At 37.5% G+C, this 27,901-nt stretch overlaps 2 protein-coding genes across 2 annotated transcripts; one reads left to right on the top strand and one right to left on the bottom strand.

Moving 5' to 3' along the window:
• The first annotated feature begins 618 nt into the window (after positions 1–618).
• LOC108675671 lies at positions 619–5,241 on the top strand. The gene is made up of 4 exons (XM_018163699.2): positions 619–1,164; positions 2,874–2,970; positions 3,699–3,784; positions 4,043–5,241. Exons 1-4 carry the CDS (start codon positions 816–818, stop codon positions 4,276–4,278), a joined length of 768 nt encoding a protein of 255 aa, XP_018019188.1. The 5' UTR covers positions 619–815; the 3' UTR covers positions 4,279–5,241.
• Positions 5,242–14,764: 9,523 nt separating this feature from the next.
• On the bottom strand, positions 14,765–20,065 carry LOC108675678 (cytochrome P450 18a1). The gene is made up of 5 exons (XM_018163705.1): positions 19,723–20,065; positions 18,240–18,361; positions 17,668–18,073; positions 16,863–17,461; positions 14,765–16,579 (listed from the first exon to the last, which is right to left on the bottom strand). Exons 1-5 carry the CDS (start codon positions 20,063–20,065, stop codon positions 16,496–16,498), a joined length of 1,554 nt encoding a protein of 517 aa, XP_018019194.1. The 3' UTR covers positions 14,765–16,495.
• Positions 20,066–27,901: the final 7,836 nt, after the last annotated feature.

Below are 27,901 nucleotides of genomic sequence, written 5' to 3'. Positions count from 1 at the left end.
ACATTTTCCTCTATCATAACTAATGTTAGACAAAATTTACATATTTTTTGCTACTGTAGAGAAATTGTAAATAAATAGCTGAATAAGCATGACAAAATTCAGATTGATATTTTATTTACGAGCGGAGTTATAATGACTATACCTAGTGATAGATTCCCATAGGGATCCAGCCAAGCCTGCCTGAGGGCTCGCGGCTCTCAAGCACCACCTTAAAGGAGGGTCTAGCCTGGGGGGGGCCACTTGGTATTTGGCACTTCACTTACAAGGTTTTTCTAAGGGGGAGGTTATTGCGGATGGTGATAAACAATCTTCCTCATCCGGAGTAATGGAAAAAAATGCAAGCTGGTATATAAAACATCTGTCAGAGGGTTTTCATTCTAATTACATGAGCCGCCATAAAAAATTGTCTATTCAACTTAGATTATTCAACAGACCTGTTTTAACGTATGCATGGGAACTTTTTCTAAAGCATCACAAATGCAGGAAGTAATTTGCGAATGAAATAAGTTTCATCTTCAAATAATAATTGAAACATTTTAGTAAATTAAAATGAAGCACTAAGTTTTACAACGAATTAGGACTTTATTAAAAAAAAAATAGCTTTCAAGAAGAATGGGCGATGTTCAAGCTCATATCAACATTTTATCAAAATACACTTGATAGATCAGGTCAAGTAGACGCTATCTATTGATATCGCGACGTGCTGCTGATGAAGAAGCACTAGGTAATGGTATTTTGTGACATTCATGCTCTGAAAGCTATCAACCAAAGGCCTGTTGCATAACTCATCTACAGTATAACGTTGATCAGCAATAATGCAGTTAGCTCTGACAATTCTGATAATTTTCGCATCATGTCAAGCGGCAGTTCATTCTGCCACTCATTCTCCTGAAAATGTGGGACCAGAGCAAGCAGACCTTAACGAATTTGCAACCCAGTTACATGCCCTAAAGTCCGTTGTCGAAAGTTCTCAGAAAGAGCAATGGGAGGCACTGCAAAGTTTGAGGTTCTACCTTCTCTCAACGAGAACAGCCATCAAAGAATTATTGTCGCAAGTAAAGGAATTGAAGGAACAATCATCTGTGTGTAAAGCTGACAAGGAAGACACGTCTGCAGAAGAAGACAAAGAAAATGAGAAAATTCCTGCAGGTCCATCCGCAGCAGGTAAAGAACTAAATTAATTTTGAGTACTCAAGTACGATGAAGTACCAGTCAGTACTGAATGATTATGTTGAGTTAAGTTATCTTCCCGTTGAGTATTTACCATTGATTCTACAATCCATTAGTGACATAATATTCTAGGCATAAAAAAAACTGTTCTGCCTAATTTTCAACTAACACAATGAAAGTTTGTGGGACAGCATAGTATCGTAGTTTTAGTTATATAGAACGAACCATGCTTGGCTTGTCGTCTATTCAAATGTGATGATTCTGACTTGTGTTCCGAAGCAATAAAAACGGGATTTTAAACATTCAAATCAAGATTTTTCCATAACTGATGTTAAAGCTAAGTAGCTCCTGAACATTTACAATGTTTGTGAGGCGTGAGGTTCGTCACCGTTCTTCTGGGAGAGAAAAATACACCTGCATAACTTGGACTAATTTTTTCCTGAAATCGTTCTAAACCTGGCGCGTCAACGATGCTATTAGGTAGTTTCGCAAACCATGGCATCACATGTCAAGGATGCGAAGCGATAAGCCATCGTATCTCATTGATAACTTATCCCGAAGTTTTTAAGGCTTTATCCGAGGCTCATGGTTCATTCTATTCCATATTCCAGTAATTCTTTTGGATTCTCATGTAAACTATGCATATACTTGTAAAGATCTGTGAATAAATTATTTGACGCTTCCCATAATCTTTTTTGCGTGCGTCAGATCTAGATGATGAATTTATCAAATTAGAATTGTATTTATGCCATGAAATAGAAAGAGCATAAAATGTTTGTTTGTCACCTGAATGCTGCAGTATCCCATAGAACTTTAAATTGGATTTGATAAGTCTACGGTAAATACTGCAAATATTTAACTTACAATATCACACAAAATAATTTCACCACAAGAATTCTCAATTATGAATGAACTAGGTTGAATAACTATGATCGCAAGTTTCAATCATTTTTAATTGATATAAATTGAAGCAATCCAGCTGAAAAATGATTCCAAATTTTGAGAGAATTAACCTATGAACTTAAAATGACTTTAAAAAATTCTACGTAAGACAATTTGGAGCAGAATATTTTATACAAAAATAACTTATAAGGACTAAACGCCTCATTTATAAGTCCTGCTGGTACTAAACACCCCATGTGCTGCTAGCAAAGTTTTATAGCTCACAAGCGCTGATTTTTGCAGCGTCAAATGGTCAGATAATTTTTGTTAAAAAAACATTTTGAATAACGAGATATTGGACAAAATTAATCATCCTAGAAATAACTTGAACCTGATTTTAAAGGAGGTTTGGTTCCTTGTGAAGCGAAGTTTGGTTCCTTGTGAAGCGCTTCCTTTCAAGATTTTGTATTAATATAATAAAAATATTTAAAAATTTAGTATTAGATTTAATTGTAAAAATAAGACTTTTTATATATGAACGTCACCACAATGAATACGACAATAGTTAACTTCATTCCAGGTTTTAGTATTTTGATTCATTCAACAGGAACCTCTTAGAGTAAGTACTTGGGTGTTGCAACGGTCATCCCATATTAATTACTTTGTTTAATAGATGAATTGATTTATATTCTTTATAACCGTTTTTATGTACTTGTATTTGTGTAACAATTGTAGCAATCTGTTATACAGGTTTTTATACTTAGACTGAAAAAAAGTGTCTCGTTTCCCCCCAAATTAAATGTGAGATGCTTTGCTTGCAGGAGGCTGTGTGTGGCCGGGAGAGGTCGTGGCGGGCCGATGCCTTGCCTTCATCACGGACAGCTTGATGACCTGGACGGACGCTCAGAAACACTGCAGGCTAGTAAATTATTTTAATTTTTGCAAATATAAACTCCCTGATTAAATTATTTGGTTTCAACGCTTAATGAGGTTCTTCCTGGTTTGCTCCAAAGCAGCAAAGTTATGCTGTAGCATAACTAATAGGGTTAAATTAATTACAGGATCTGTATGCTCAGAAGTACATGTAAGGCTCTAACCCAGTCCAATGGCCAAGGGGGCGATGATGCAGATTAGTGTGGGTTGGAGTTGATAAATGCAAAACTCTGGAAACGAGCTTTTGGATGCTATTTATTTGAAAGGAAATCGTGAATGCGTAGCGATGGATGAATGTATGATGCGTTCACCGCATGTGCGCCACTGATAAAAATTTAATTGATTTGACAACGGTGCTATCTTCGCCGCATCGGTCTCTAGTTCTCGTTAGTGGATGCAGAAAAACAAACATTGCTCTTTTTGACCGATCAGGGCTTGTTTTACTGGGAGGTTAGGAAGGATGATTCCGTTATAAATACTAAATTTTTAAGTAATAAAATTTCATAGATCTTGTCGTCAGAAGCAAGGGATCCATTGTTTGTCGAATTGTTCGCTAAAGATTTCTTTAATGAAATGTAAAATTTATTGAAATTCATCCTTCTTCGAAAACAGCAAAATGTATTCAATAGGCAAAAGTATCTACCTTCACTCAGATTTTTCTTATTTATTAGCGCATTTTTCAAGTTTAGAATTATTCGTGTGTATTATTGCAGGTCTTTGGGAGGCACTCTGGCAGGCGAAGCAGATCTGGCGACCCTCAGCCGACACCTCACCAGCATATACGGGATTAATGCCTCGCGTAAGAGATAGCAGTTTGCATATTCAAAAGTTATAGAAGCTCTTCTTTTTTATCTGTAATCTATGTAATCGATATTCTATGAAATTTTCCATCCATAAGGGTGGCTGAGGATCAGCATCAAATTTTCCGAACAAATATATTTTAATCTATTTTCAACATGTTAACTCCACTATGTAATTTGTTTTCTTCAAAACCTTTTAATTATTGACGATACGTTACGAAACTAAATGGTTAACCTCACCATGCATGTAACACTAGGAGTGCGTTGGTCGGTGTGGGCGGGAGCTCGCCAGACCCTCGACGGGTGGCGGTGGGCGAACAGCTCGTGCTCTGAAGGTGCTGTAGGGGACTCGGTGTGGAGTGCCGGCCAGCCCCCGGCACCTGCAGTGCCAGGAGCAGAGGCACTCTGCATGGCACTGGACGGCTTCGACGAATACAAAGGCACCGCCGTGCCGTGTTCCGCTCTGCGCAGGTTTGTGTGTGATCTTGCCTGAGCTGCGACCACGATACTACTTCGTCGCGAGAGGTGTGGAGATGCGAGTTCTGTTTTACAGATAATTGTAAGGCATCTTACTATGGTCTTCAAATTTAATGTTGTACTAAATTTAAATTATAAAAGGATATGTGCAACGATTCTAATGTTTCAAAATTATGCTGTTGGTTTGTATCTATCATTAGGGTTATCATTGGATTCTATTAAACGCCGTACGGTCTTAGTTGAGAAAAAATAGGAAGATGTTAAAAATGTGAAGAAATTATTTTCATCTGCAACTACTTATAGTCATGCTACTCATTCACCTGCTTTTCAAGTTCTTAACTTAAAGGAGCAATGTGCTGTTTTAGAAAACGATTGCAAAAAAGTGGATATCGAGTAAAATATATTTGTTTACCCCAAAAATTGTGCGTCTATCACAAAGAAAGTTTCTGGAGTAACTTTTATAAATTTACGCATCACCGGAATGGCTCGAGAGACCGAGGTACAACATACTGAGTTGCTTACGATCAGTACCCAGGGTAGGTGAATTTATTCTGCCTTCGTCACTTCTCACAGTTCAGGCGAGTAGAAAGTGAGAGCAAAGTTACAGGTGTTCGGTCAGAGGCAGCTACGGCTGGCTAGAAATATCATGCAGTTGGAATGAAGTTACAACACACCCGTCACACCGTATTGTTCACTCCACACTTGCACAAACAAATGGAGATTTTAAGGAGATAATGGAACATTAATCCCTTAATAGTTGATGGCGAACTTAGAAGATTAAATTTTAATTTCCTGAATAGTTTATGTACTTATGACGTTGTGATTTAACTTTGTACCAGTTTATCATCGGATAATATATTATCAGCACAACATAAAAGTATGAAAGTGCATTTTGGGCGAATTTCATTATTGTTTGTATTGACTCACGTACACATATTTTTCCCTCAAGATGAGATATCAATAGACCGGTTTTCTATGATTTTTTTATTTTCTCGGAGCAGTTTACCTCACATGCTATGAAATTAGATGTTCGTTCTCTCAAAATTTCTATTAAAACCTGTAGAGTGCATAAACATTGACTCACCCTCAATAAAGGCATTCTATTCCTGCAAAGCATTTATATTTTAAAATAAGTTTTTAGAAGCTAACAATAGAATTATGCCATAACTAACTATTATTCTGCAACAATAATTAGAGAACAAATTTTAACCACGTCTCAACCATAACGTAATCAAATGCTTGATGTATAAACGATATACATACAAAACAAGTCCAGTGTCCAGTCAACAAGGTTAACTTTGCACAAAGATCTTATTCTTTAATGTACAACGACAACATCGTTGCTAAACAACAACACAACAAAATTTGTCGCGGCGGCTGCCGTGCAGCGTTGCCGGTCATTGACCCCACGGGCCAGGGCGCCCTCGAACGTGTGAGCTGAACTTACCTGCCATGCCAAGCTTATTAAGCAATATCGTACGCCTCTGAATAATAAAAATTGGAAATGTTTGGCATAATACTTGAAACACTGCAACTTTCCTGAAGGGGTTGAAGGTAAACTGAACTTGACATCGAGGAGGTCAACTGCCCTGTCAGGTCGCTGGGCAAACATTACTTTCATTTAAGATTTTTAGGGAAGCCATCAAAAGGATTCGCAGTTAAAAAGTCTTCATACTAGCCTGAGTTTACAGCAACGGTCCATTTGCTGCACATGGTCAGTATATAACGGGAGATAAAGTATGCCATCGTAAATGCAGTTATACTTCAACTTGTGCTTTGGCGCGCCTCTTCTTCTCATTGAACTCTGCCAGTCGAGCGATCGAATTCCTTACAATTTGAGTATTCAAAAAACTCCATTCAGACATATAATATTATTTAAAAAGAGTCACAAAATTTTCTCACGCATTTAAAAGTTTTGGAAATAAGTCAGAATAATATAGGTATGTGTTTTTTTAGTGTTGGTGTTCCGTTGTTCTTACATGGCTGAGAATACTGAAACAGTTCATATAAATAATTTCTGTGAGAGCAGAATTCATCGTTAAAAGTTCAGGTTTTTATATACAGTAAAACCTCGGTGTCATGAATTTCATATTTGAAATTTATAGAAAAAAAAATCAATGAATTAACACGTTGTGTTAATTAGGTGTAACATTAACTCTTACACCTATGTTCTGAATATATCTTTTAATTGGAACTGAAGTGCGAATGGTGAAAGTTGTGGAAATCTGTTGCATTCATGGCTTGAGATTCTAAAATTTTGGTTGACATGAACGATTTAGAAGGTTGGCAGGAATTAATGAGCTTGGTTCAAAATTGTTATTTCTGTTAATAAAAGTGATGATTGCACACGCTAAAACAATCCCTATACACGGCTGAAAAGTTGCGCACGTGTAGTCTATTGAAAAAAGCTCAAACTGTACACACATAGTTTTACATCAATACTTATCTCAGATAGTGAAACAGTTGTTATCCACAAAATAAGGAAACACTTTATCACTAAAGCACTCAATCACTTTAATTACCTGAAAAATGACGTCAAACTGAAGCAATACCGTCCATCGTGGCACTTTCAAGCGACAGTGCTGGCGTGGCCCCCTCAGCCGCGCCGCTCTCAGGTTATTCACCCCGTCGGCACAGCCACGGTTCACATTGGCCGCAAACTTAACAGAAAAAACAATAATTGTCCTACGCCGAAAATGATTAACTTAGAAATTGATTTATTAAAATAGGTGTGAATAGAAGTATTCATTTCCCTGCTGACTTGGTTGAAGATCTCCTGAACAATTTGTACGTTCGTAGAGTTTAAATCAGAGAAGATATGAAATGAACTGGATGTTGACACCCAAGCATGAATGTAATGCGTGGTCATTTGAAACATGTAGATAAAATAAAGATAATTAAAGGCATTTTATCGTGATACTTTATAAGTAGGAGGTATAATAATTATGAATATACAGTGAAGAGAACGATGTGCATACAGCGCTGGCTAGTCCAGAGTGCATTGACCCCAACCGGTCCAGGGTGACTGACCGCAGGTACGCGTGTCCTGGCCGCACCTGCTGCTATATCGAACAATAAATAATTGAATTAAAACCACGTAACTGGAAGTTAATATTTTACGTCGAGTTCATGAAATATTACTGATGAAGAACCAGGAACCGACATTTAAAGCCAAGTATTTTAATAGCCCGGTATTATATTAAAGCCCGACTTCAGAATAATCGTTAAAATAATTTGGTTGGTTTCTCAAGCCACAGTAGACATAGAGAACAGCTTCATCAGAGCAATTTTGGGCCCATGAACAATATAACTAATATTTCATTCAGCATTCAATTTACAATGACAGTTAATTTTTTGATCACCCAATGATTTCCCTTCTATTCGGGAATAGAATCTCTAAATTCGCATGCAGTTCAGAGTGAAATTCTAATCATCCTTGACTTCAATAAGTGAGGTGCATGAACCTTTTGGTGACGTGTGGGTCATTTGCAGCTATTCATGAATACCATATGCCGGCATTGATTAAAATGTCTATTAATGAGACGGAATTTCTCTGCAGAGAATGAAATGAGCTTATATTATGTATTTGTTATGATTTTTTTATTTATACTGCAAATTAAATTTTTAAAGCAAGATTCGGTTGGCTTGTGGCATCCTCGTTCCCTTTTTGAGCTCTCACTTTTGCTCAGCCGCAGTGAAGGGCGGAAAATAGCAACTGAAACGTTCATCGCAGACCTTGGACAATTCTACGTATTCATTTCGATGACATTAGCAACAAGGTTTCTATTACTGGGTATGAAGTCAGACATTATGAAGCCTAACAGTATGAAGCCTAACAGTATTAAGCCCAAAAGTATGAAGCCCAATAGTTTGAAGTAGAACAGTATGAAGCCCAACAGTATGAAGCCTAACAGTATCAAGCCTACAGTCTGAAGCCTAACGGTATGAAGCCTAACAGTATTAAGCCCAAAAGTATGAAACCCAATAGTTTGAAGTCCAACAGTATGAAGCCCAACAGTATGAAGCCCAATAGTATGAAGCCCAACATTATGAAGCCTAACAGTATGAAGCCTAACAGTATTAAGCCCAAAAGTATGAAGCCCAATAGTTTGAAGTCCAACAGTGTGAAGCCCAACAGTATGAAGCCTAACAGTACGAAGCCCAAAAGTATGAAGCCCAATAGTATGAAGTCAAACAGTATGAAGCCTAATAGTACGAAGCCCAAAAGTATGAAGCCCAATAGTTTGAAGTCCAACAGTGTGAAGCCCAATAGTACGAAGTCCAACACTATGAAACCAAACACTATAAAGCCCAACGGTACGAAGATTAACAGGATCGAGGAAGCCGAACAGTATGAAGCTCAATATTAGGAAGTCCAACAGTATGAAGCTCAACGCTTTGAAGTCCAACAGTATGAAGCCCAGGTGAATGAAGTCCAACAGTATGAAGTCCAACATTATGAAGCTCAACAGTATGAAGCCCGACAGTATGAAGCTGAACAGTATGAAGCCCAACAGTATGAAGCCCGACAGTATGAAGTCCAACATTATGACGCTCAACAGTATGAAGCCCGGCAGTATGAAGCTCAACAGTATGAAGCCCGACAGTATGAAGCTCAACAATATGAAGCCCAATAGTTTGATGCTCAATAGTACATATGAAGTCCAACAGTACGAAACGGAGAATCTTCATAGACCTTACAACGCCATTAAATGAGGCTGATGTTTCATCTATTCAACGATTGCATCGGCGATCTAATAGAACAGACAATGAATCAAGGATTTCTTGAATACTAAGATCATTTGATTGATCGAATTAAAAATTCATCAAGAACTTAATAGAGAAAAAAATTACACTAAAATTCACCATATCTTCATGGAAGAAAGTGTTTGAACTGGCGATTGAACTGGACTCAGTGACGTTTCTTCTAAAATGATTCTTCGATTGCAGGCTAATTTGTTCAAATATAAGTTTTCAATGCAATCTGTGACTGGAATCCAGATTGAGTACAAACCTAAATGAGACCAGCAAGGCAAATAAACTTGATGATTCACCGTGTTAATGCAAGTCAAAGCGCTGATCATTACCTTAGACGCGTCGATATAAATATAAAATATTTCTGCAGCTCTACTGCGTCACAAATTTGGCGCCAGAACGTTCGAGTTGGCACCGACACATGTGTGCCAAATAATCACTTATTGTTTCCATAAATTGAGTCAACCATGACCCTTAAGTTTTCGATATGGCACTCGATTATACGTACAAAATAAAATTCGTATGACTAAATTAGTTGTTTATTAGATAACGTCTTGAATATAAGGTGAACATAAGAAGACCAGGTGCACAGATTATGTTGCGATATCCACAGTGAAAGGTTACTTGCTCAGTGGCATGATTGCGTCTCATAATATCATCGAACTGTTTTGAGCCTATATGAGACAAGAGAATCTTAGTAATGAAAAAAAACTTAAATGCGAACTTGAAATAAAATTTTCATTATCATAAATGATTAGGAAACTTTTTTGGTCCAATTTCAGCTGAGATATGTATAACAGGTGCTCTAAGCGGTGCAATGCCGTTGAGGATTCTTTACTTCATCTGTTTTTCTAGAATTGAATTCTCGTTTACTTTAAAATGCATTATTCAACCTCTGGTTAGACCAGCGCTTCAGAAGCGTTTGCGTACGCAAGATTCAACAGCAACACAGCGCGGGTGAACGATCTCTGCACCATCCCGGCCTTGACTGTCCGCTTACGATCGTTGCTGAATTTCAAAGCCTAATACCGAATGTTTACTGAATGTAAACATGATCTGTCGGACGTTGATTGGTTTTTTGTTTAATTCATCAATTGGTTATTTAATATAAACATGATCTGTTGGACGTTGATTGGTTTTTTGTTTAATTCATCAATTGGTTATTTAATACAAACATGATCCGTTGGACGTTGATTGGTTTTGAGTTTAATTCATTAATTGGTTGCTGAATGTAAACATGATCTGTTGGACGTTCAATGGCTTGGAGTTGAATTCATCAATTGATTACTTAATGTTAACATGATCTGTTGGAGATTCCTTGGTTTTAAGTTTAATATTCATCAATAGGTTACTTAATGTAAACATGATCTGTTGGACATTCATTGGTTTTAAGTTTAATATTCATCAATAGGTTACTTAATGGTTTTGGTTAGAATTGGTTTTGGTTTTTGGTTTTGAATTCGATTCAAATGGTTAACTAATAAAATCATAATTTTTTCGAAGTTCATTGATTTGCAAAATGTTTCATCAATTAGTAACTTAATAAAATGATGATTTTGTACTTCCATTATTTTTGAGATATGTTCATAAATATGTTGCTTAACGGAATCATTATTTGTTGGACATTTTTTGTTTTCAAATTTGATTCCATTGGTTATTTAAACAACTTATCTTTTGTTTGACGTTAATTAGTTATAAATGTGATTCAACCGGTAACATCATGTTCTGTTGGACCTTCACTAGTTTTGAATTTGATTCATCAATGCTTATTTAATATTTTCATGATCAGTCGGACATATATTGGTTTCGAACGTTAGTCCTGAAGGAAATGGTATTGTAAGGACGTAACGAAGCGGAGATCTTCGTGAAATTAGTTTTTCGAGTACCAGTGGTATGAACTTCAGAGGACACTAACTTACGTGTTTATCCAGCTAGAAAGCTGTTCAGCGTATTTTTAGCTCGCTTGAACTTTTAGCAAGTTGTTAATCGGGTAGGAAGTGAACGTTCATCACGCAAGTGGGGGGGCAGTAACAAGCTTCTTCCTACATCAATAGATCTCGACAATCCTTGAACGGCGGCGCAAAAACACACCTGAGATGTGGTGTGAATGACCCATGTTGATATTTGCCTTGCTGCACTTCATCCTGGCTTGGCATTCAGCAGTCATGAGCTTATCAGTGACGCCTGCATTAAGCATCGCTGCAGCATCGACGAGGATGATGGATGCCCACACGGCCTTGCGCTGCGAGATGTGATGGGGTGGCGCCCCTCGAGCTGACTTTGTTTGTTCGTACGGGTGATCAAAACTCCGAGGTGGCTGTCTTCCTGAACTCAATGGCCACATTCAAGGTTACTGCTGGCTCAGGCATCAACGAGTTATTTGAATCACCAATAGAGATAGCTACTTGGAAGAAGCTTATAAAATAGCTGTGTAGTTCTTTGGCCACGCCGTACCAGATGCCTTCAGGGTCTGGTGTTGTAGGAGAACTTGGAGGTTGACGGAGTTCAAGTTACTCTGTGGCTCATAAAATATGAAGATCACGTATTACATTACATCGGAATTTTTAGCTCTAGGATTTACAGAGGAGTTGTTATATGAGTTGTGAATATTTTTTATAAGGTAATTGAAGGCCACTAAAAAAAGTCTAATAGAGCGCTTTGTAAGAAGTAAAAAAATCCATAAATTACTGCATTAAATAATATCGGATTTGAATTCAAGCAGGACGGACATTGAAGGACGGAAACTTGCCAGACAACTTAACGTAGTTAGTCTCAAAATGGCGGCGCTTTCTTGAACGCGAGCATGCAAAGTCACTGAATATCAATTTATTGAAATATAAATCGAAGACAAGCAATTAATTTAATTAATTGGTTAAGTTTATAGAATAGGTTACCGAAACAGTGCAATAATCGTTTTCTCGTTATAACAATAATCGTTGAATATCTATATAAATATACACTTAATTTAAGGAGACAAGGTCTTGAGTACGTTTCCTAACAGGCGATATATCATGCTGCGAGAACAGTCAAATTCAGCCCACATGTTTTAACATCAGAGTGACTATTTAGAAATAAAACAGCAAAAAGTAACGCAATACACTATGAAAAAAATATAAAAAGCATGTTGACAATGCGATGCTTCAAATTTCAAACGAAAATAAAACTCTAAGGTTTCGAGACATTTCAGTTTTTTCCGAACACTTCAACAATGTAATTTGTAAAGTTTCACATACAAGTCAATATTCTCATGTACGAGCTCAATTGGAAAAATAGATTTATCAATAAAATTTTTTTACTTTACAAATAATACGTCTGAATTTTAAGATTTATTGATCCTGAAAAATATTCGTCTAGAAATGTATGGAAAAAATGATTATTGCGATCCAATGAATTTACTTCCTTACATATATAAACTGATTGAACTTTTATTGAAAAGTTATTTAGCGAAATTTGGACCTGCTGCCTCTCGTTAATTTCGCAGATCTAAAACTTAAATCGTTGACCTGATCGTCGGAACTGAGAAATTTATTTAACTTCGTAGTTTTTAATTTCACGGCGACTTTTGGGATGTCTCAATGCATGAAGTCGTGCAGCTAATTCATGACAAGGGGAGAAAAAAGGATTACTCGAATTCTTAAACGAGAATCTGAGCCAAATATCGAAGTCAGAAACTCACGCAAAGAATACATTGTTTTCATATGGCTACCGTTTTTGGTTAATCTAATTTTGATAAGATATAATTATTTACAGGCTAAATCCTTGGAATACTGATATAGAAGATCAACCTTCATATAATTAGAATAATTATAAGAATTGAATCAAGTTCAATAAAAAGTACTCAAATAAATCTCTCAAACTCTAAGATGGGAGAGATTAAAATCTATGAAGGATCAAAACAACTACTCGTACGTGGTTCTAAGCAATTCAGTGGTTCTAAGTAGGTTAATATGCTGCTTTCTAAGAGGATCAAAACATTCTTCCTCGACAATTCTTCAATGCAAAATGAAAATAATTTATTGTAGAATATATATCGGTTGGGTTTTATAGTTTCATTTATAGAAACTAACTTTTATCATGCGGTACGAGATAAGAAAATTGCTACAATTGGAAAATTCAATGGATACTTAATGTTGGTGTTTTCATAATGCAAATGTCGTTTATACCAATTCACATTTCTAAATTATGGGATGTTTTTTGATTTAGGGTGAAACCTGCGTCAGTTTTTATTATTATTATTTTCAGCATTATTGTGTTAATATCTGTGAAAAAAATATTTGTGTAAAAAATGCATTAATGCAAATAATAATACCCTGCAGATCAGCATTACAAAGGGGGGGAAGCTTAAATTCTTTCATGCTAACGAGTGCGTGACAATTTACTACTGATTCATTTACCTTACCTTTTCTAAACGAATTTTAGTGATAGTCTTCGAGATCGCTTATTTATGTATTCATAGACGAAGTTTAACAAAAAAAGCTGGTAGAGGTCAAGAAAAAGAGGCAGTAGTTGCCACCATGTGTCCAGCAGCCATGAGAGCAACCTTGACCTGACGCTGTTGTTGCTGCGCACTTAAGCTCACGTTGCCTCACTTACTCTCAACCCTGGTTATCCATCATGAACCTTTTAGTGTAATAAAAAACGTGATAATGTCTTTCTATAAATCGTTATGTTTAAAAGTTACCGAATAATGGTTTATCTGGCAGCAGTCATGTCGCAACACTTCAATCGAAGACAGAAGCATCACTGGCATGAATAAGTTAATTGCTGGTTACCATTAATATCAAGAATCTAAATATACCAATAACTTGCTCTGTTTTTAGAATGTTACTGAACAATTTAGGAAGTGATGACATAAGAAAGTGGTCCATGTGAAGAATTTATCCATTGACTCTTGGCAAGAACTGATCGAGCTCATATAAGACTTCCAAAAAAGCGTATGAAACAAAAAATGTTGACGATGAATTTCATACTTTTCGTTTTTGTTTAAAATTTAAAAGACGGTGATCATTTTCGTATTTTTCTTAGTTTTTGAAACTTGAGAAATTACGATAACTTTTGTAATTTTCATAGTTATTTCAAACTAGCGAAGACGTTATAAATTTTAGGTTCTGCGTAGTTGTTGAAATTTTTGACGAAAGCGACTGATTTTCTATAGCGTTGATATCTGAATTACCTCGCTCTTGTAAGCTTACGATAATCGCATTGATTTACCGCTTGTTTTCTTATACAGCTTTTTGCTTAGCGAAGAAACTGCATCAATTTGCCGGACGCCCAACGTCTGCTCCACCATTATTTTTGAATGCCGACACGCGCTAATTAAATACTTCTTCCGATAGAGATAAAGAACATAGCTCACTCTGTTGCAAATCTTTGTGTCCAGCCGTCCATTAGTATTAATGGTCAGACTCACCGTCAGCATCCAGAGTCAGAGTAATTATTAGCATCCAGAGTCAGAATCATTATCAGCATTTCATCACCATCAGTCGAAATCACCATCCAGCATCAGAGATTTGAATTTGTTTCGTAACAACTCGTTGTTGGTCTAATGCGCGTTGTGAGTCAATTCAGATTTCAACAAATATTGCTCTAGTTAATTTATCCACTACTTTAATACTTCAGGCATTTTCTAAATGCTCAAATTTCTTCGGCAGAATGTCAACTAACGAATAAGTTTTTTCGTAGAACTCTAAAACTCTTTCACTGTGACCAACGTTTGTCGTAATGTAGGTAGGAGCAAAACAAATAGATTGAAATGCTATTTATTTAACTTGGACTTGACTTCTCGCGTATACAAAAGTTGTCTGAACATAATGCCATTCAGAGATGAGCGTAAGATAAAATCTTAAACGTACGTAGCATACATATCACATGAGCTTCTCTACATAATACATTACATTAAAGCGCGTACATTACGTTAAAGCGCGCATCGGCTGGCTACATTTGAGAGAAATAAAATTCACGGTTGACCATGGTGCCGTACCATCAAAAATAGCTAAGAAATAAACTTTTCATCCACCAATCAACGACCGCTTTTCCTGTTGAACCCACCAATGACATACGAGATTTTGGCCGCGAGTTTTGCGATATCTTAAGCGAGTTTTGATTGTACGGCCCAAGGTAATCAAGCAGTATCGTAGTTACTTCAAAATATAACAACACAATTGATCAAAAAACTAAAGTTCTTTCCAAATATAGTTCAGTTTGTAAGCAGCACTAATTTACTGTAATTTTGCGCCACTGCCTAGAACAACGAATGCTTGTTTCAGGAATGGTGTGCAAAAACGGCTGGAAATTATTGGATACCATGAAGTTGATATGAAAATTTTGAATTTCTGAGACGGATAAAAGCTTTTACGTGCGCTGTTTATAATTAACTTGGTCAATATAAGGTAGCCGATTGCGTAGTTATGAAATTCCATAACTTGCTACGATAATATGATTATTACTTAACAAAGAGTACCCGTAACATATTTAAATTTAGCCATGATAGTATTTACTTCACCGAGCTTGCGTTGACGATATAGTCTTCACATTGTTATTAAAAATATAATACTTAGATAAACTATTTACAATATAGTTGGTAACTTACACAATTGGGAATTTTTACTCGTCGAAGCTACATTGGCACTTATTTATAATTTGTGGGATTAGTCATTATCTAGCTTGAACTAGCGCTAGATGTAGCGTGATTATGGTACATCTTAAAGCGGACTCAAAAATGTAATCAAACGAAATGTAATACCATAAGCAAGATAAAATGTGATTCTCAACAACACTGATTTGCACCTCTTGTTTTCCGACACAAATTTCTAGCAACACAAATGCATAAGCAAACGATCAAGAACTTTAATACGTCACGAAACTATTCAAAACACAACATAAAGTCTCGAAGCTCACGGCCTATAGTGAGGTGTTCCGGACGCTCAGTGTATTCGTAATGTTCGGTGTGTTCGAGAGCTTGCATGTGATCACCATCATCAACATTGTGAGCTGACTATGATGCCCAAGTTGATTTAATTGTATCACTGAAAGCCATAATCTTTTCTTCGGCTATGGGCTTGCCTGATTTCATTTCCCCGCATGGGTTTGGTCATCTTTACAATATTGGTCTCAGCTTATATTATAGATTAGAGAATTAAACTGACATAGTCCAATAGCCGTACAAACATTTTTTTTATAAATAGATGAGCTTCTAATTGAAGAGTATTTGTCCTCGACGATAACACATCTCAACAATTTGATTCAGTTGATAATAACACAATGTGCCTCATTTGGTCGCCACAACGCGAGCCGCACGTGATGGCGACGAAAAGGGATTCTCTTTCAAGGGTTTCAACAAAATCAACAATTAAACTTCTAAAAAATGAAGATAACAGAATTAATGCTACGATCAAAATGTTTCTTGAAAGCAATGAACAGGTAATGAGCTGACATAATCAGGTAATTAGTAGTTGGCATTATGAACGTGTGACGATCATTTAACCATGCATGAGAATTGTGGTCGCGGGCGGAGGCCGCGGATCGCTGGTGACAGTTTTACTTGAACGCGATTTCATGCTTACCTGGAGACAAGAGAAAACAAGGACTTTAATTTAAATACTACTTACACAAACAAAGTTCGAGATAAATAAATCAATCCTCTATAGCTATATAAGTGATATGATATAATGCTACACAATAATCATTCGTTTAATATGCATAAGTTGAAAATCAATGTTCTAATTATTTGATAGAATGAAGGTAGTAAGCGTTGATATTATCATTTATGCTGTCAAGAAATACTGATAAATAATGCTTAGTGATAGTTTCCGTGGTGCGATAATTTCCTAAGTTCTTAAATCTCACCTTGAAGTCCTGAGGACACAATGTTGCGCCTTGGACGCCCTCCAATGAAGGCAAAGGACAACCAATAGGGTTTTCTAGAGTAAAATTTTGAATGAGGGCCGTGAGAAGAAGGAATATTTCCGACTGAGCTATAGTGTCACCCAAACAATTCCGTTGTCCTTTCCCGAAAGGTATGAAAGCCTGAGGGCACGTTAGCCGCCCTTGCTCGTTGATGAATCTTTCAGGCCGAAATTCTTGCGGTTCATCCCAATACTTCGGGCTCATGTGACAGGCATAGAGAAGAGCCACGACAGAACTTCCTTTTGGGATAAAATATCCATGTAAATTGAAATCAGCTTCCGCTGCGTGGTTCGGAGCAATAGGGACAACGTTGGCAATGCGCATGACTTCGTTTATAACGGCCTGGCAATAAATTAGTCGGGTTTGGTCGGCCATATTTGGGAGCCGATCCCTGCCGACGTGTTCGTCGATCTCGCAGCGCATCTTGTGGACGACGTGGTCGTGGTGGAGGAGGTAAGCGAGCACCCAACTTGCGGTCGTCTTGACGCTCTCGCTGCCTGCGCTCACCAAGTCGCAGAGCACCTGAGCGACTTGCTCATCTGAGCGCAGAGAGATTAACCAATTTATTAGCGATTTTCATAGATTTTCATTGTTTTACTAGTTGACGGACATCAATAAATAAATTGCAATCAGTCAATAATATAATTTAATAAAATAGAATGTAATATAAAATAATATAATATGGTATAATATAATAACATTATATTACGTTAAAATTAAGTTAAATCGACAAGTTGAGTCTCACCGAAATTGAGGATGGGCGTCTCTCGCTCGTACTCGACGGACAAGTAATAGTCCAGTACGTCCTTGTCGTCCCCGGGTATGTAAGTTTTCCTGCGCTCCTGGATCAAGTTTCGGAAGAAATCCATCGACTCGGCGTGATTGGCGCACAGCTTCTTCATGTCCTTCACGACCCCAGGCAGGAACTTCAAAGCCCAGATATAGTTCACCATGTCCAACTTAGCAAAGAGTTTGAATCCTTCTCCGTTGATTTCTTTGTGTTTCAGGAAGATAGGATCGTAGGCATCATACCGAGTTGATAATAAGAAAGATGTGATGACGTTCGTGGAGAGGGCCGTCAGGAACTGATCCATGCTGACCGCTTCCCCTCCCGTCTTGTGGACGCAGTCCAGCAAATGGCGAACTTCCGTCTGGGCGAGAAGAATAAACGATATGAACCAGTGAAGCAAATTTCTCATAGATGATTGGAAAATCTACTTCCAGTCCATGAAAAAATGATTACTAGCGTAAAACACTGCACATTTGTTATTATAAATAGGATTTGTGTCTTGTTTGATATAACTTTGGATAAATTACCTGGATTCTTTGCTCCATCTGCTCACGACCGGAGCCGAATTTCTTCATGCCGAGCTTGATGAGTTTCTGGTGGATGAACCTGCGCTCGTCCTTCCACATCTTGCCGCGCGTGTTGAGCACACCTGGCACCACACGACATTGTCAACGCGAACACAATACGGTAGCAAGGATAAAGTTCACTCAAACAAATAATAGGGTTATAATAAATAAATAATAAATAAATATAAAAATAATAATAAATAAGAAGAAGCCTATAATAAGAATAAGAAGAATCTAATCACGATAACGAGCATAGATGAAAATTATAGTAGAATTTTCCAAAACACAATAGAATACAAAGCGCAACAAGGAAAAAGCGAAAATATCACAGAAGCAAATGATGAATGATGGAATGAAATTTTGCATCACTGTGATAGCAGTTCTAGCCAAAATTGTTATTTCACGTTAAAGATGCGGCGTAAATTTGAGTGCAGATGTTGAACCGTGTTCGATCAATTTTTACTAATATAATATTTCTTGTAATTTCCCTAATGCGCCTCTATTCTGCCAACATAATAAATTCGACCTGTTTCTGACGCTTAACTTGAAGTTCGTCAACTCAAAAAACATGTCAAAACAGCAGAATAAACGCATAGTTATTAAAAGATGAAACTACACTCGAAACGTTAGAAAATTATCAAAGCTGGTCAACGATAAATAAACTTCGTACACGATGCTTCAAGAACCATGCTCTTTGATCGTAGAAACCACTGCATAAATACAGCCACATAAATGCACCTGCAGTTACTGAGCGATACAAGTACTAGGTGCGTAGACAAGGTCAGTCTCAGATCTGCAGGTCACCGGAGGCGACAGTAAGCATAGTAAGTCTACCGTATGCTGTTCCAACTTTCACTGACCCTCGAATGAGTAGTGACCCTGCTTCTATATGGTTGTTTTTTCTTTACCTACTCGCACTTCTGTTCAGATCAAACCCTAATATTTTAGGCTTTGGCTTTCACATTACTATTAATTAATTCCGTCATCAGCCTTTTAGAATACGGTTAGCCTCCTGACGGAAGTCTGTGATGTCCCTCGAGTTGTTAACCGTGTTGCTAAAATTATTATTATGCGCGGAAGAAGAAAGATTCACTGGAAATTTGTTGCTTCGTTTAAACTATTAATCTGCTTCGGTGTTTATCCGATCGAGATGTGCACGTTTATATTGGCAGTATTAGATGGCGGAATAAACTTGTTTAAACACGCGTGGTTTACGAACAGAGAATTTATCGACTTAAATTTTCAGGATCGAACAATATTTTTCAGAAGACGCTGGTTGATAAAGATGTAGGCTAACAGAAGAAATTTTGATTTATTAACGATCTTCTGTATGTGCTCAAAGAAAAGAAATTTCGCTGTGATTTTTCTCAAAAAGTACATAGATATATGAATATGAGAGATGATTTAATGCATGAATGTCTCCAGTAGTTTTGTTTGAACTCACCGAATCCCTTGAACATTCCGTAGAGAGGAGTCATGGGTCTGCCCGTGAACGCCGACTGATTGAACGCTTCTCTGATCACCATCGGGTCTGATAGAACGATCATGACGCGCTGTCCCAAAGCAATGCTATAAATGTCGCCAAACTTTTTCGATAGTTCGTACATGGCAATGTAGGTGTTGGGCCCCAAAAAGGGCAAGTAACCGAAGAACGGGATTCCCCACGGTCCGGGCGGGAGATTCATTCTTAGTTTCCTCACTCCGGACACCATAAAAAAAACTATTAAAAGGATGAGGGTACATTGCAGTAGGTGGGAAGCCTCGTATATTAAGAAGTGCAGAAGCATCTTGAATAACTACGAGCGTTGGACTTCGCGGACGCTTATATAGGCGCAAGTTGCGTGCTCTATCGGTGCAGGGCGGAGTTTGCGCGAAGAATGCAAGTTCCCGTTCCCGTTGAAGGAGGAGCGATCCTCGCTGCTGCAGTGACAGGAGTCCTAAAAGAGTCCTGAAGGAGGCGCTTGGGTGAGAGATGACGCACACCTGTACGGCCACTAAATCCTTCGCAGGGTGCCCGCGCTGTCCACCACCTTAGGGCCCTAGGGGGAATCTGCTTGGAAGCGAACGCGTCGATCTGTATTTGTTGCCACTAGAGGCTCGTGATACGGCGAGCAGGTCCAGAAATCTTAAGATTAAGATTAAATTAAATCTTAAAGAATTTCAAACATGTTTCGTTTAGTTCCCGATGAAATTTCCAAAAATGCTGATTTATTCAACGCTCATGCGCTCAGATGTGTAGAGCATATCTATGATGATAAGTTTGATGAAAAGCAATAGTTACACAAATCTATTTTTTATAATAAAGGATTTTACTATTGTCAACTAAATTTCTTGTCACACGCGGGATTAATTTCTCGTCCGCAGCCTCTAGCTGTGACGTTGTGCACAGACGTCCGCATCGTACCATACGTGGAATAGAATAATTAATAATCTGTATCTGTTATTTTATAATTCTTACCAAAAACCATTCAATCCTAGAACTATAGGAGCCCGATTTATGATCATCAATACGCATCTTAATACCCGAAAAATTACATAGAATACAACTGTTCACATTCGAGCATCGTACTAGTATTATATTATTCATCGTACTGTATTATACAGTAAGTAACATTAATTACGGTTGTGAGCAGCACAAACCTAGCGGCTGCATCACCAACATCTATTTTGATGGTGAGACACCAATCGTTGCCTGTTTTTGAATAAATTATTTTGATAAATATAAATCCGGCTGAACCATGTATGATTTGGAGGTCTAAACGGGAACTTGATAGATACTTGCATAAAAAATATACGAGGTAGCTTTTTCTTTCGAGTACTTAGCTCTTCTAAGTACTCGAACTAAGCTCTTCTAAGTACTAAGCCTTCGTGCTGCCTTCCAGCTCCGAAGGTCATGAGGTAAAACTCCTCTGTTCCTCCATGCTGCCTTCATTCCTGTGGTGCGATTCTATTCCTTAGGATCTCTTAGCTGCTTCGGTGGTGACGTGTTATTTTCCTCAGCCTCCGCGCTGCCTTCGAACCCTGGCGGGCGGTGAAGACATCAACAGACCAAGTCGCAAAGGGAAGGGGAGGGCGCAGTACCATTCCATTTAGAATGAAATGGCTCTGCCGAAATCAGCTTTCGCGATCATGTCGCTGTGAAAATATCTGCAATCTAATGTGTTAAATTTATTTGGATGAAAAATCCGGCCAAAATTCAAACACAATTTGATGAGTGATTACAATAGTACAAACACGGTATTTATAAAAATAATTTTACGGTGTTCGAGGTTGACAAGCCGCACCAGTATATATTCTCAAAAACATTTTAAAAGTCTATAATCAAGTAATAAGCATCCAGGTCTTGAAAATAATAATAAATTAGTATAAGTGATTAATAATCAAGAAAATAAACGGCCATGACATCGGCCGAACTGAACATCCGTCTCGTGATGCTCCACAGGACGTCGCTTTAGCCCTTAACAGCAACTGGAGGTTAGGCATAACTTCGCCCTGAGGGCTTCTTACGTTTTTTTCTTGCTTTCCTCTGTGGTTATTGCGTCCCCTACTTATTATTTCTTATATTCAACACAGTGAGCAATACGCATATTTTGTGATATCGTGTTGAACATTCCAAACCCAACGCTCACCATCTATTATAACGAAACCTGAGCCGTATCAAATCCAATAGTATATTTTGTTGACATTAAATTTTAATTTTAAACCAAGTTAAATCTTTTCTTCGTTTCAAATTCTTGCTGGCATGGATGATTTAAATAAAATAATGACATAACTGATTGTTTAAACTGCGAGTTTATTCAGCAACAAATTCGATAACATCGTTTTCATTAGCGCCTTCTTATGATAATTTAATGATGCGCTGAATAATTCATATTAAGAAACCCGAATTCGGGAGTCAACATTCCAAAACCCTTAATAGATCAACCGCATCGAGATCACTCGTGCGAGCAATCTTCATTACGACAGCGTTAATACATCAGCCACACCCCGTCTTGTCACCCCCACGATCGCGTTAAAAAATCCGCCACATCATTTCATCGTACTTGTGATCGCGTTAATAAATCCGCCACATCATTTCATCGTACTTGTGATCACGTTAATATACATCAGCCATACCATCTCATCGTCCTCACGACGGCGTTCACACATCCGCCACATCATTTCATCGTCCTCACGACCGCGTTCCCACATCCGCCACATAATTTCATCGTCATTACGAAAGCTTCAACAGAAAAGGTAAACTAATCTATGAGGATATTTCAATGTATCGAATTGTCTGAGGACGTTGAACTGCCCCGGCGCTCAGCTCAGCGGGGTCATGCCCTGCGTCTTGCCGGCATTTCACTCCCTCATTCCTGGCGCTGATCTAAATCCCAGATCAATATGAAATAATTGTAAGAAAATCGATAATAGGTTAGCCTGCAATACTTCTGTGGAGGTTGAACGTATAACGTGGGCTGGAAATTGTAAAGAAAATTATTTCTTTATCGTTCTTGTAGCAACTTGTCGTGGCTGTGAAACCCTAAGATGTGAATACCCAGAGGCTGGGTGTAGGGGGAAACTATGGTCGCTACGCCAGTGAAAGTCGTCTTCTGCTGGGCTGAGTTCAAAGGCCGGAAAATTTTGTACCAGGCTGCTGAATTAGGTATTTAAGATGGCGAATCTATTATTATCTTCTATTACCATATTCTGATATAAATAAATTTTCCATTGTAGGACGAACACTAAAAATATGTATGTACTAATCGACAATAATAATAATTTTGTTCTTTAGTTTTGATACCGAGAAATTGACGGCAGTCTACTGGCCATTAACCCTAAGCATATGTTGCTACCGTGATACCGAATTGTTTAGTCACTCCCGACATCTCAGCTTCGTTGTTCGCTCAGTTGAATTGTATTGAAAATTCGTTTTTCCTTTTCGTTAAGCGACAACATCAAACCACAATTCCGAACATTTGATATAAATAAATTGTACAATCTTCACTCAAGCATCACCTTGAGTATGAAGTCGGAAAAGTTATAATGAGAATTATACAAACGTTCTCTAAAATCCTGTGTGAAACAGATTTTATCTTTGCACGGCTCAATGAAGTGGTTGGTATCTTTGATAAAACGATGCAATTTTTTTACAACCCTTCTCTTTAACTTCACTTCTTGTTTGTCTGTCTGTCTGTCTGTCTGCTACAAATCTTGTAATAGAAATTTAACACACTTCAACTTATCCTATCGATCTGAAATTTTGCAAACTAGCGTAAAGTTGCAGACAATGCATGAATCAAATGACAAAATAAATAATTTTAATAATAACAATAAATTTTTTTTCAATATTGAAAAAACTGAAAAAATAATTTTGTCAGCTACAAATCTTATAATTGATATTTGACACACTTCTACCTGTCCAATTGATATGAAATTTTGCACACATGTGTGAAGTCGGAGGCAATGCATGAATCAATTGACAGAATAAATAATTTTGAAAAAATTTATACATTAAAAAAATTGAAAAATTATTTTTTCTAATATTCGAAAATTAAATGAGAAATTCATTGTACATCTGTAAGATTGGAGACACTGGATTCTTTGGAAGTGTTGTCTTTAAAAAGTAATTTTTAAACGTATATTATTATTACAACACTTCTCATGAACTTCACTTCTTGTTTGTCTGTCTGTCTCTCTGCTACAAATCTTATAATCGAAATTTAACACACTTCTACTTGAACTATCGATCTGAAATTTTGCACACTTGCGTAAAGGTGGAGACAATGCATGAATCAAATGGCAAAATAAATGATTTTGAAAATTATTTTTTTTTCAATGTTAAAAAAATTGAAAAAATAATTTTGTCAGCTACAAATCTTAAAACTGATATTTGACACACTTTTACCTGTCCAATTGATCTGAAAATTTACACACTTGTATGAAGTCTGAGACAATTCATGAATTAATTGACAGAATAATCAATTGACAATGAATTCTTTAGAAGTGTTGTCTTTAAAAAGTAAATATAAACGTATATTATTTATATTAATTACGGTACGGGTGCAGGGAGTGGTATCTTGGCTACAACGATCTCAGTGCTACGATTTAAAGCATTGTACGGCTGGATGGAATGGTATCTTGGATACAACGATCTCAGTGCTACGATTTAAAGCAATGTACGGGTGATGGGAGTGGTAGCTTGGTGTTTTTTTGTGATAATTAGATTAGAGCGCAATGTTTTTTTCAAAAACAAATATCAATTTTAAGTTATAATTATTTTGAAATGAACGAATCAATTTGTCCTCCACGACTTTCGAAAGCTGAAGTTGAACTCAACTCACTACAACTGAATCCCTATGAATATCTCAGGATAAAGAAAGGATGCAGGCCAATGTTGACGGCAGAGTTCGCTCCAGAGTTTACCCCAGGTTCATGCAAGAGTTCACACCAGGGCTCATTAAAGGGTTTACTCCAAGATTCACGCCAAGGTTCACGGCAGGGTTCTTACCTATGTTCATGACAGGGTTCACTCCAGGGTTTAGGCCAGGGTTCACGTCAGAGCTCCTGCTCTAGTTCATACCAAGGTTGAAGCCTATGGTTCACGTCAGGGTTCACGCCAGGGTTCTCACCAGGTACCACGTCAGGGTTCACTCAGCCTGATGGCGCCCGAAATCAGGATGATGGCCATCGTAGAAGGAAAAGTGTTGGTCATTAAAACGGAGAAAGCGAAGCTGAAGGTTAGGTTACCCCATACGTGTTCGCTTGCTGCTTTTAGGGTGCCGGCCGGTCTGGTAAAACTTTGGTCTTGCTTTACTGCGGTTTTTCGATGCCTTTTGGGGTGTTACGGATTTGTTATAGCGAACCACATATGGAGTAAAATAAGCAGGTACTTACGGAAAGCAATCCTTGAAAACTATTCCGACGAGAAATTATTAGGGCTAGAAAAAAGGTTTCTTCGATGAAAAATATTTTTTATAAAATAAGGAGTGATTGTTTCGTGAAATCTATAGCTAGTGGTTAAAGCAAGATTTATATTTTCGATAGCAGGACAGAAATTTCGTAACTCATTGTGTTGAACAGTGTTAATAGTTCAGCTTCGATCTTGAGCTTCTGAGGAAAGCAATGATATTAAAAACCATTTGTACTAAACGTATTGAAGCGACCGGCCGGCGCTGAGGTCGTCGACCGGCACAGGTCCAGACGGCCTTGTGCGCGTCACGAGAGACCGACGCGTGGTGGCGAGGGGTGGACAGAGGCGGTATAAAGCAGAGTTAAATCACAATGTTGGCAACCGTCGAAATATTTCGTTGGAATATAAACTATGTCAAAATTGTATTCATTTATATTTTACGAACGTGTGTAACGGCTAAAAGTACTGAAAAAGTTACTCAAAAGGTATTTAAGTGTCTGACGATCTGAAAGCCACATTAGTCAAACGTCCAAGAATTTGTCCTCATTTATTTTTAACAAGCTTTATTAAATTAATTACTCGCACTTTCAGAATATTGTTTGAAGGTCTCAGTCATGTTGCAAGGAGCATTTTTATGAAGGATCGCTGCTTGACTAGCGTAGAGGTTATAGTTCTTTTCTCTTACCGTCTTCATTTTCCTATGCGTTTCAAATGATATGTGGGAGGTTGCTACTTAACCTGTGCTGAAATTAAATTTATTTACTCATATTGTCCCCATTTGTTAATAACTTAATAAGTTTAAAATATAATACAGATTGCAAATTGAAAAATAGCAATGTTGGTCAAGGAATTACGACACTAACATTACGTAACGAGAGTGCTTGCTCTCTAAGGAAGATAATTTCCCTGGCGTGCTATAGGCTGTGAAAAAGTTCAAGATTATATTTTAATTACTAATGTTTACTGATTATGTATGTATTAATTACTGAAGTTTACAGATTAAATGGTCATTCACTTTTATTACTTCAACTGTAGCTCTAAGTTTTGTTAATGATTGGCAAATTTATTCATATATTAACGGAGAAAATATTTATTACATTAGGACTGTGATTTTAGTTGCAAACACAAATTTTACACGAAAGACTGAAAAGATTGTTGGATGATTAATAACTATCCAAAGAGAGTTGTCGAAATATAAAGGATCGAAGAAATTATTTTCGGAGAATTAATTTTGAAATCTATTTATGCAGCATGATATCTAGGTTTGCATAATCTTTCATTTGGGTCTCTGTTGATCTGATACTATTGCTGGTATTTTGCAAGATTTTTTCTAATTGTAATTTTAATAGGATTTCACTACGAACCTTAATGCTCAACGCCGTCCACGTTGCGCAGTCATATAAATCTCCCGTGCAGCTGAATACGCTGCGTTCTCTGACTTAACATTCCTACGTATGGCAGCCAAAGCCAAGACGGGCATTGAACCCTATACAACAACGAAAAAAACGCAAGAAACCCAAACAAAGCGAATGAATTGCGGGTGAAAGTCGGTGCGAGCGAACTCGAGATGCTGCCAGGATGGGGTTTGCCCCGTCCGGCGATTAGGCCTAACCTAGTGACGCTGGCAGATCGCTGGTGTCGCTCCATTCCGGACCTGAGGTCACCGAGGAAAATTCCGCCTTCAGATTATTCAGAACAATTTTAGATGCTTTAAACACAGCCTATATTTACTAACTGTTTGAATCGATCTCTTCGCTGTGCGCAGGTATTTGACCAGGCGTTTGGTTCAGTGTTTTAGCCAGTATTTGGGCCGTCGTTGAGCCGTTGTTCAAGCCGCTGTTTGAACCGCAATCTGAGCCGGAATTTAGTCTAGTGTTAGAGAAGCTGTCTGAACAAGTGTTTGGGCCGGTGTTTGAACCGCTGTTCGAGACGCTATTTTGAGTGGCATTCTGAGCCGGAGTTACAGTATGTCTGATGTATGAGCCGCTGTTTGAGGCGGTTTTTGAGCAGTCTTTGAGCAGAGACGGTCGAATGATCAGGGCGGGTTTCCGTCTATCTGCGGTTGTCAGCAATAAATTAATTTTGATATACAATTAAAATTTGTTTTGTTGAAACTTTATCTTTCTTCATTAAAGTGATCTTTTGTGATTTTATCGATGCCCAATTATTAAATTACCGCAATAAAGTAAGACCCATCAAGTTTTTTTGACTCAATGAAGTTTTATTAAGCAAGAAATAAATTTTTGTGTATATGACAAAATCTTTCAATTTAAAGGTACGTCTTATAGAAACTTCAACCATGATTGTTTTGTAGTAGTTCGTTGTTGCTTATTTCCGTGAGAACCGTATTAATTATTACTCGTATCTTATTTTGCATAATTTAGTGATCTATTTATTTTTCACACTTTCATCAAATTAATTACATACAGATTAGCTTAAATTATTTCCCCTATAAGCAAAGATAAAATTTTACGCTGCTGTTCTGAGTACGTATTCACTTATTGCTTGCCATATTTTTTCAAACTTTTATAATATTTTTCTGATTATCTAAGCTTATGTTGCCGGTAGACAACTACTCCTATATATACCTCTTCTACATTCAAGCTCTTGGCTTTGGTGCTTGATTGGATCTATGGATGGAGAGCGACGAAAAATATATTTACAGTTACAGTTGTAAAGCCATGTATTTGGCTGAATGAGGATGCTCTTTATTATTAGGAAATCGATGCCC

Source organism: Hyalella azteca, unplaced genomic scaffold (genome assembly GCF_000764305.2).
Source record: "Hyalella azteca isolate HAZT.00-mixed unplaced genomic scaffold, Hazt_2.0.2 contig12009, whole genome shotgun sequence".
Taxonomy (NCBI): domain Eukaryota; kingdom Metazoa; phylum Arthropoda; class Malacostraca; order Amphipoda; family Hyalellidae; genus Hyalella; species Hyalella azteca.
The sequence above is the reverse complement of the archived record's forward strand: the minus strand, read 5'-3'. Positions and strand labels throughout refer to the sequence as shown.

What these genes read in the sequence shown, in the direction of transcription:
- LOC108675678 (XM_018163705.1), bottom strand. Translation starts at nt 20,065, where the DNA reads ATGCTTCTGCACTTCTTAATATACGAGGCTTCCCACCTACTGCAATGT. An exon ending in CGGAATGTTCAAGGGATTCG is followed by an intron (nt 18,362 to 19,722) that starts GTGAGTTCAAAC and finishes GTGTGGTGCCAG; the next exon opens with GTGTGCTCAACACGCGCGGC. An exon ending in TGTGTCCTCAGGACTTCAAG is followed by an intron (nt 16,580 to 16,862) that starts GTGAGATTTAAG and finishes TCTTGTCTCCAG; the next exon opens with GTAAGCATGAAATCGCGTTC.
- LOC108675671 (XM_018163699.2), top strand. Translation starts at nt 816, where the DNA reads ATGCAGTTAGCTCTGACAATTCTGATAATTTTCGCATCATGTCAAGCG. An exon ending in TGCAGGTCCATCCGCAGCAG is followed by an intron (nt 1,165 to 2,873) that starts GTAAAGAACTAA and finishes CTTTGCTTGCAG; the next exon opens with GAGGCTGTGTGTGGCCGGGA. An exon ending in ATACGGGATTAATGCCTCGC is followed by an intron (nt 3,785 to 4,042) that starts GTAAGAGATAGC and finishes ATGTAACACTAG; the next exon opens with GAGTGCGTTGGTCGGTGTGG.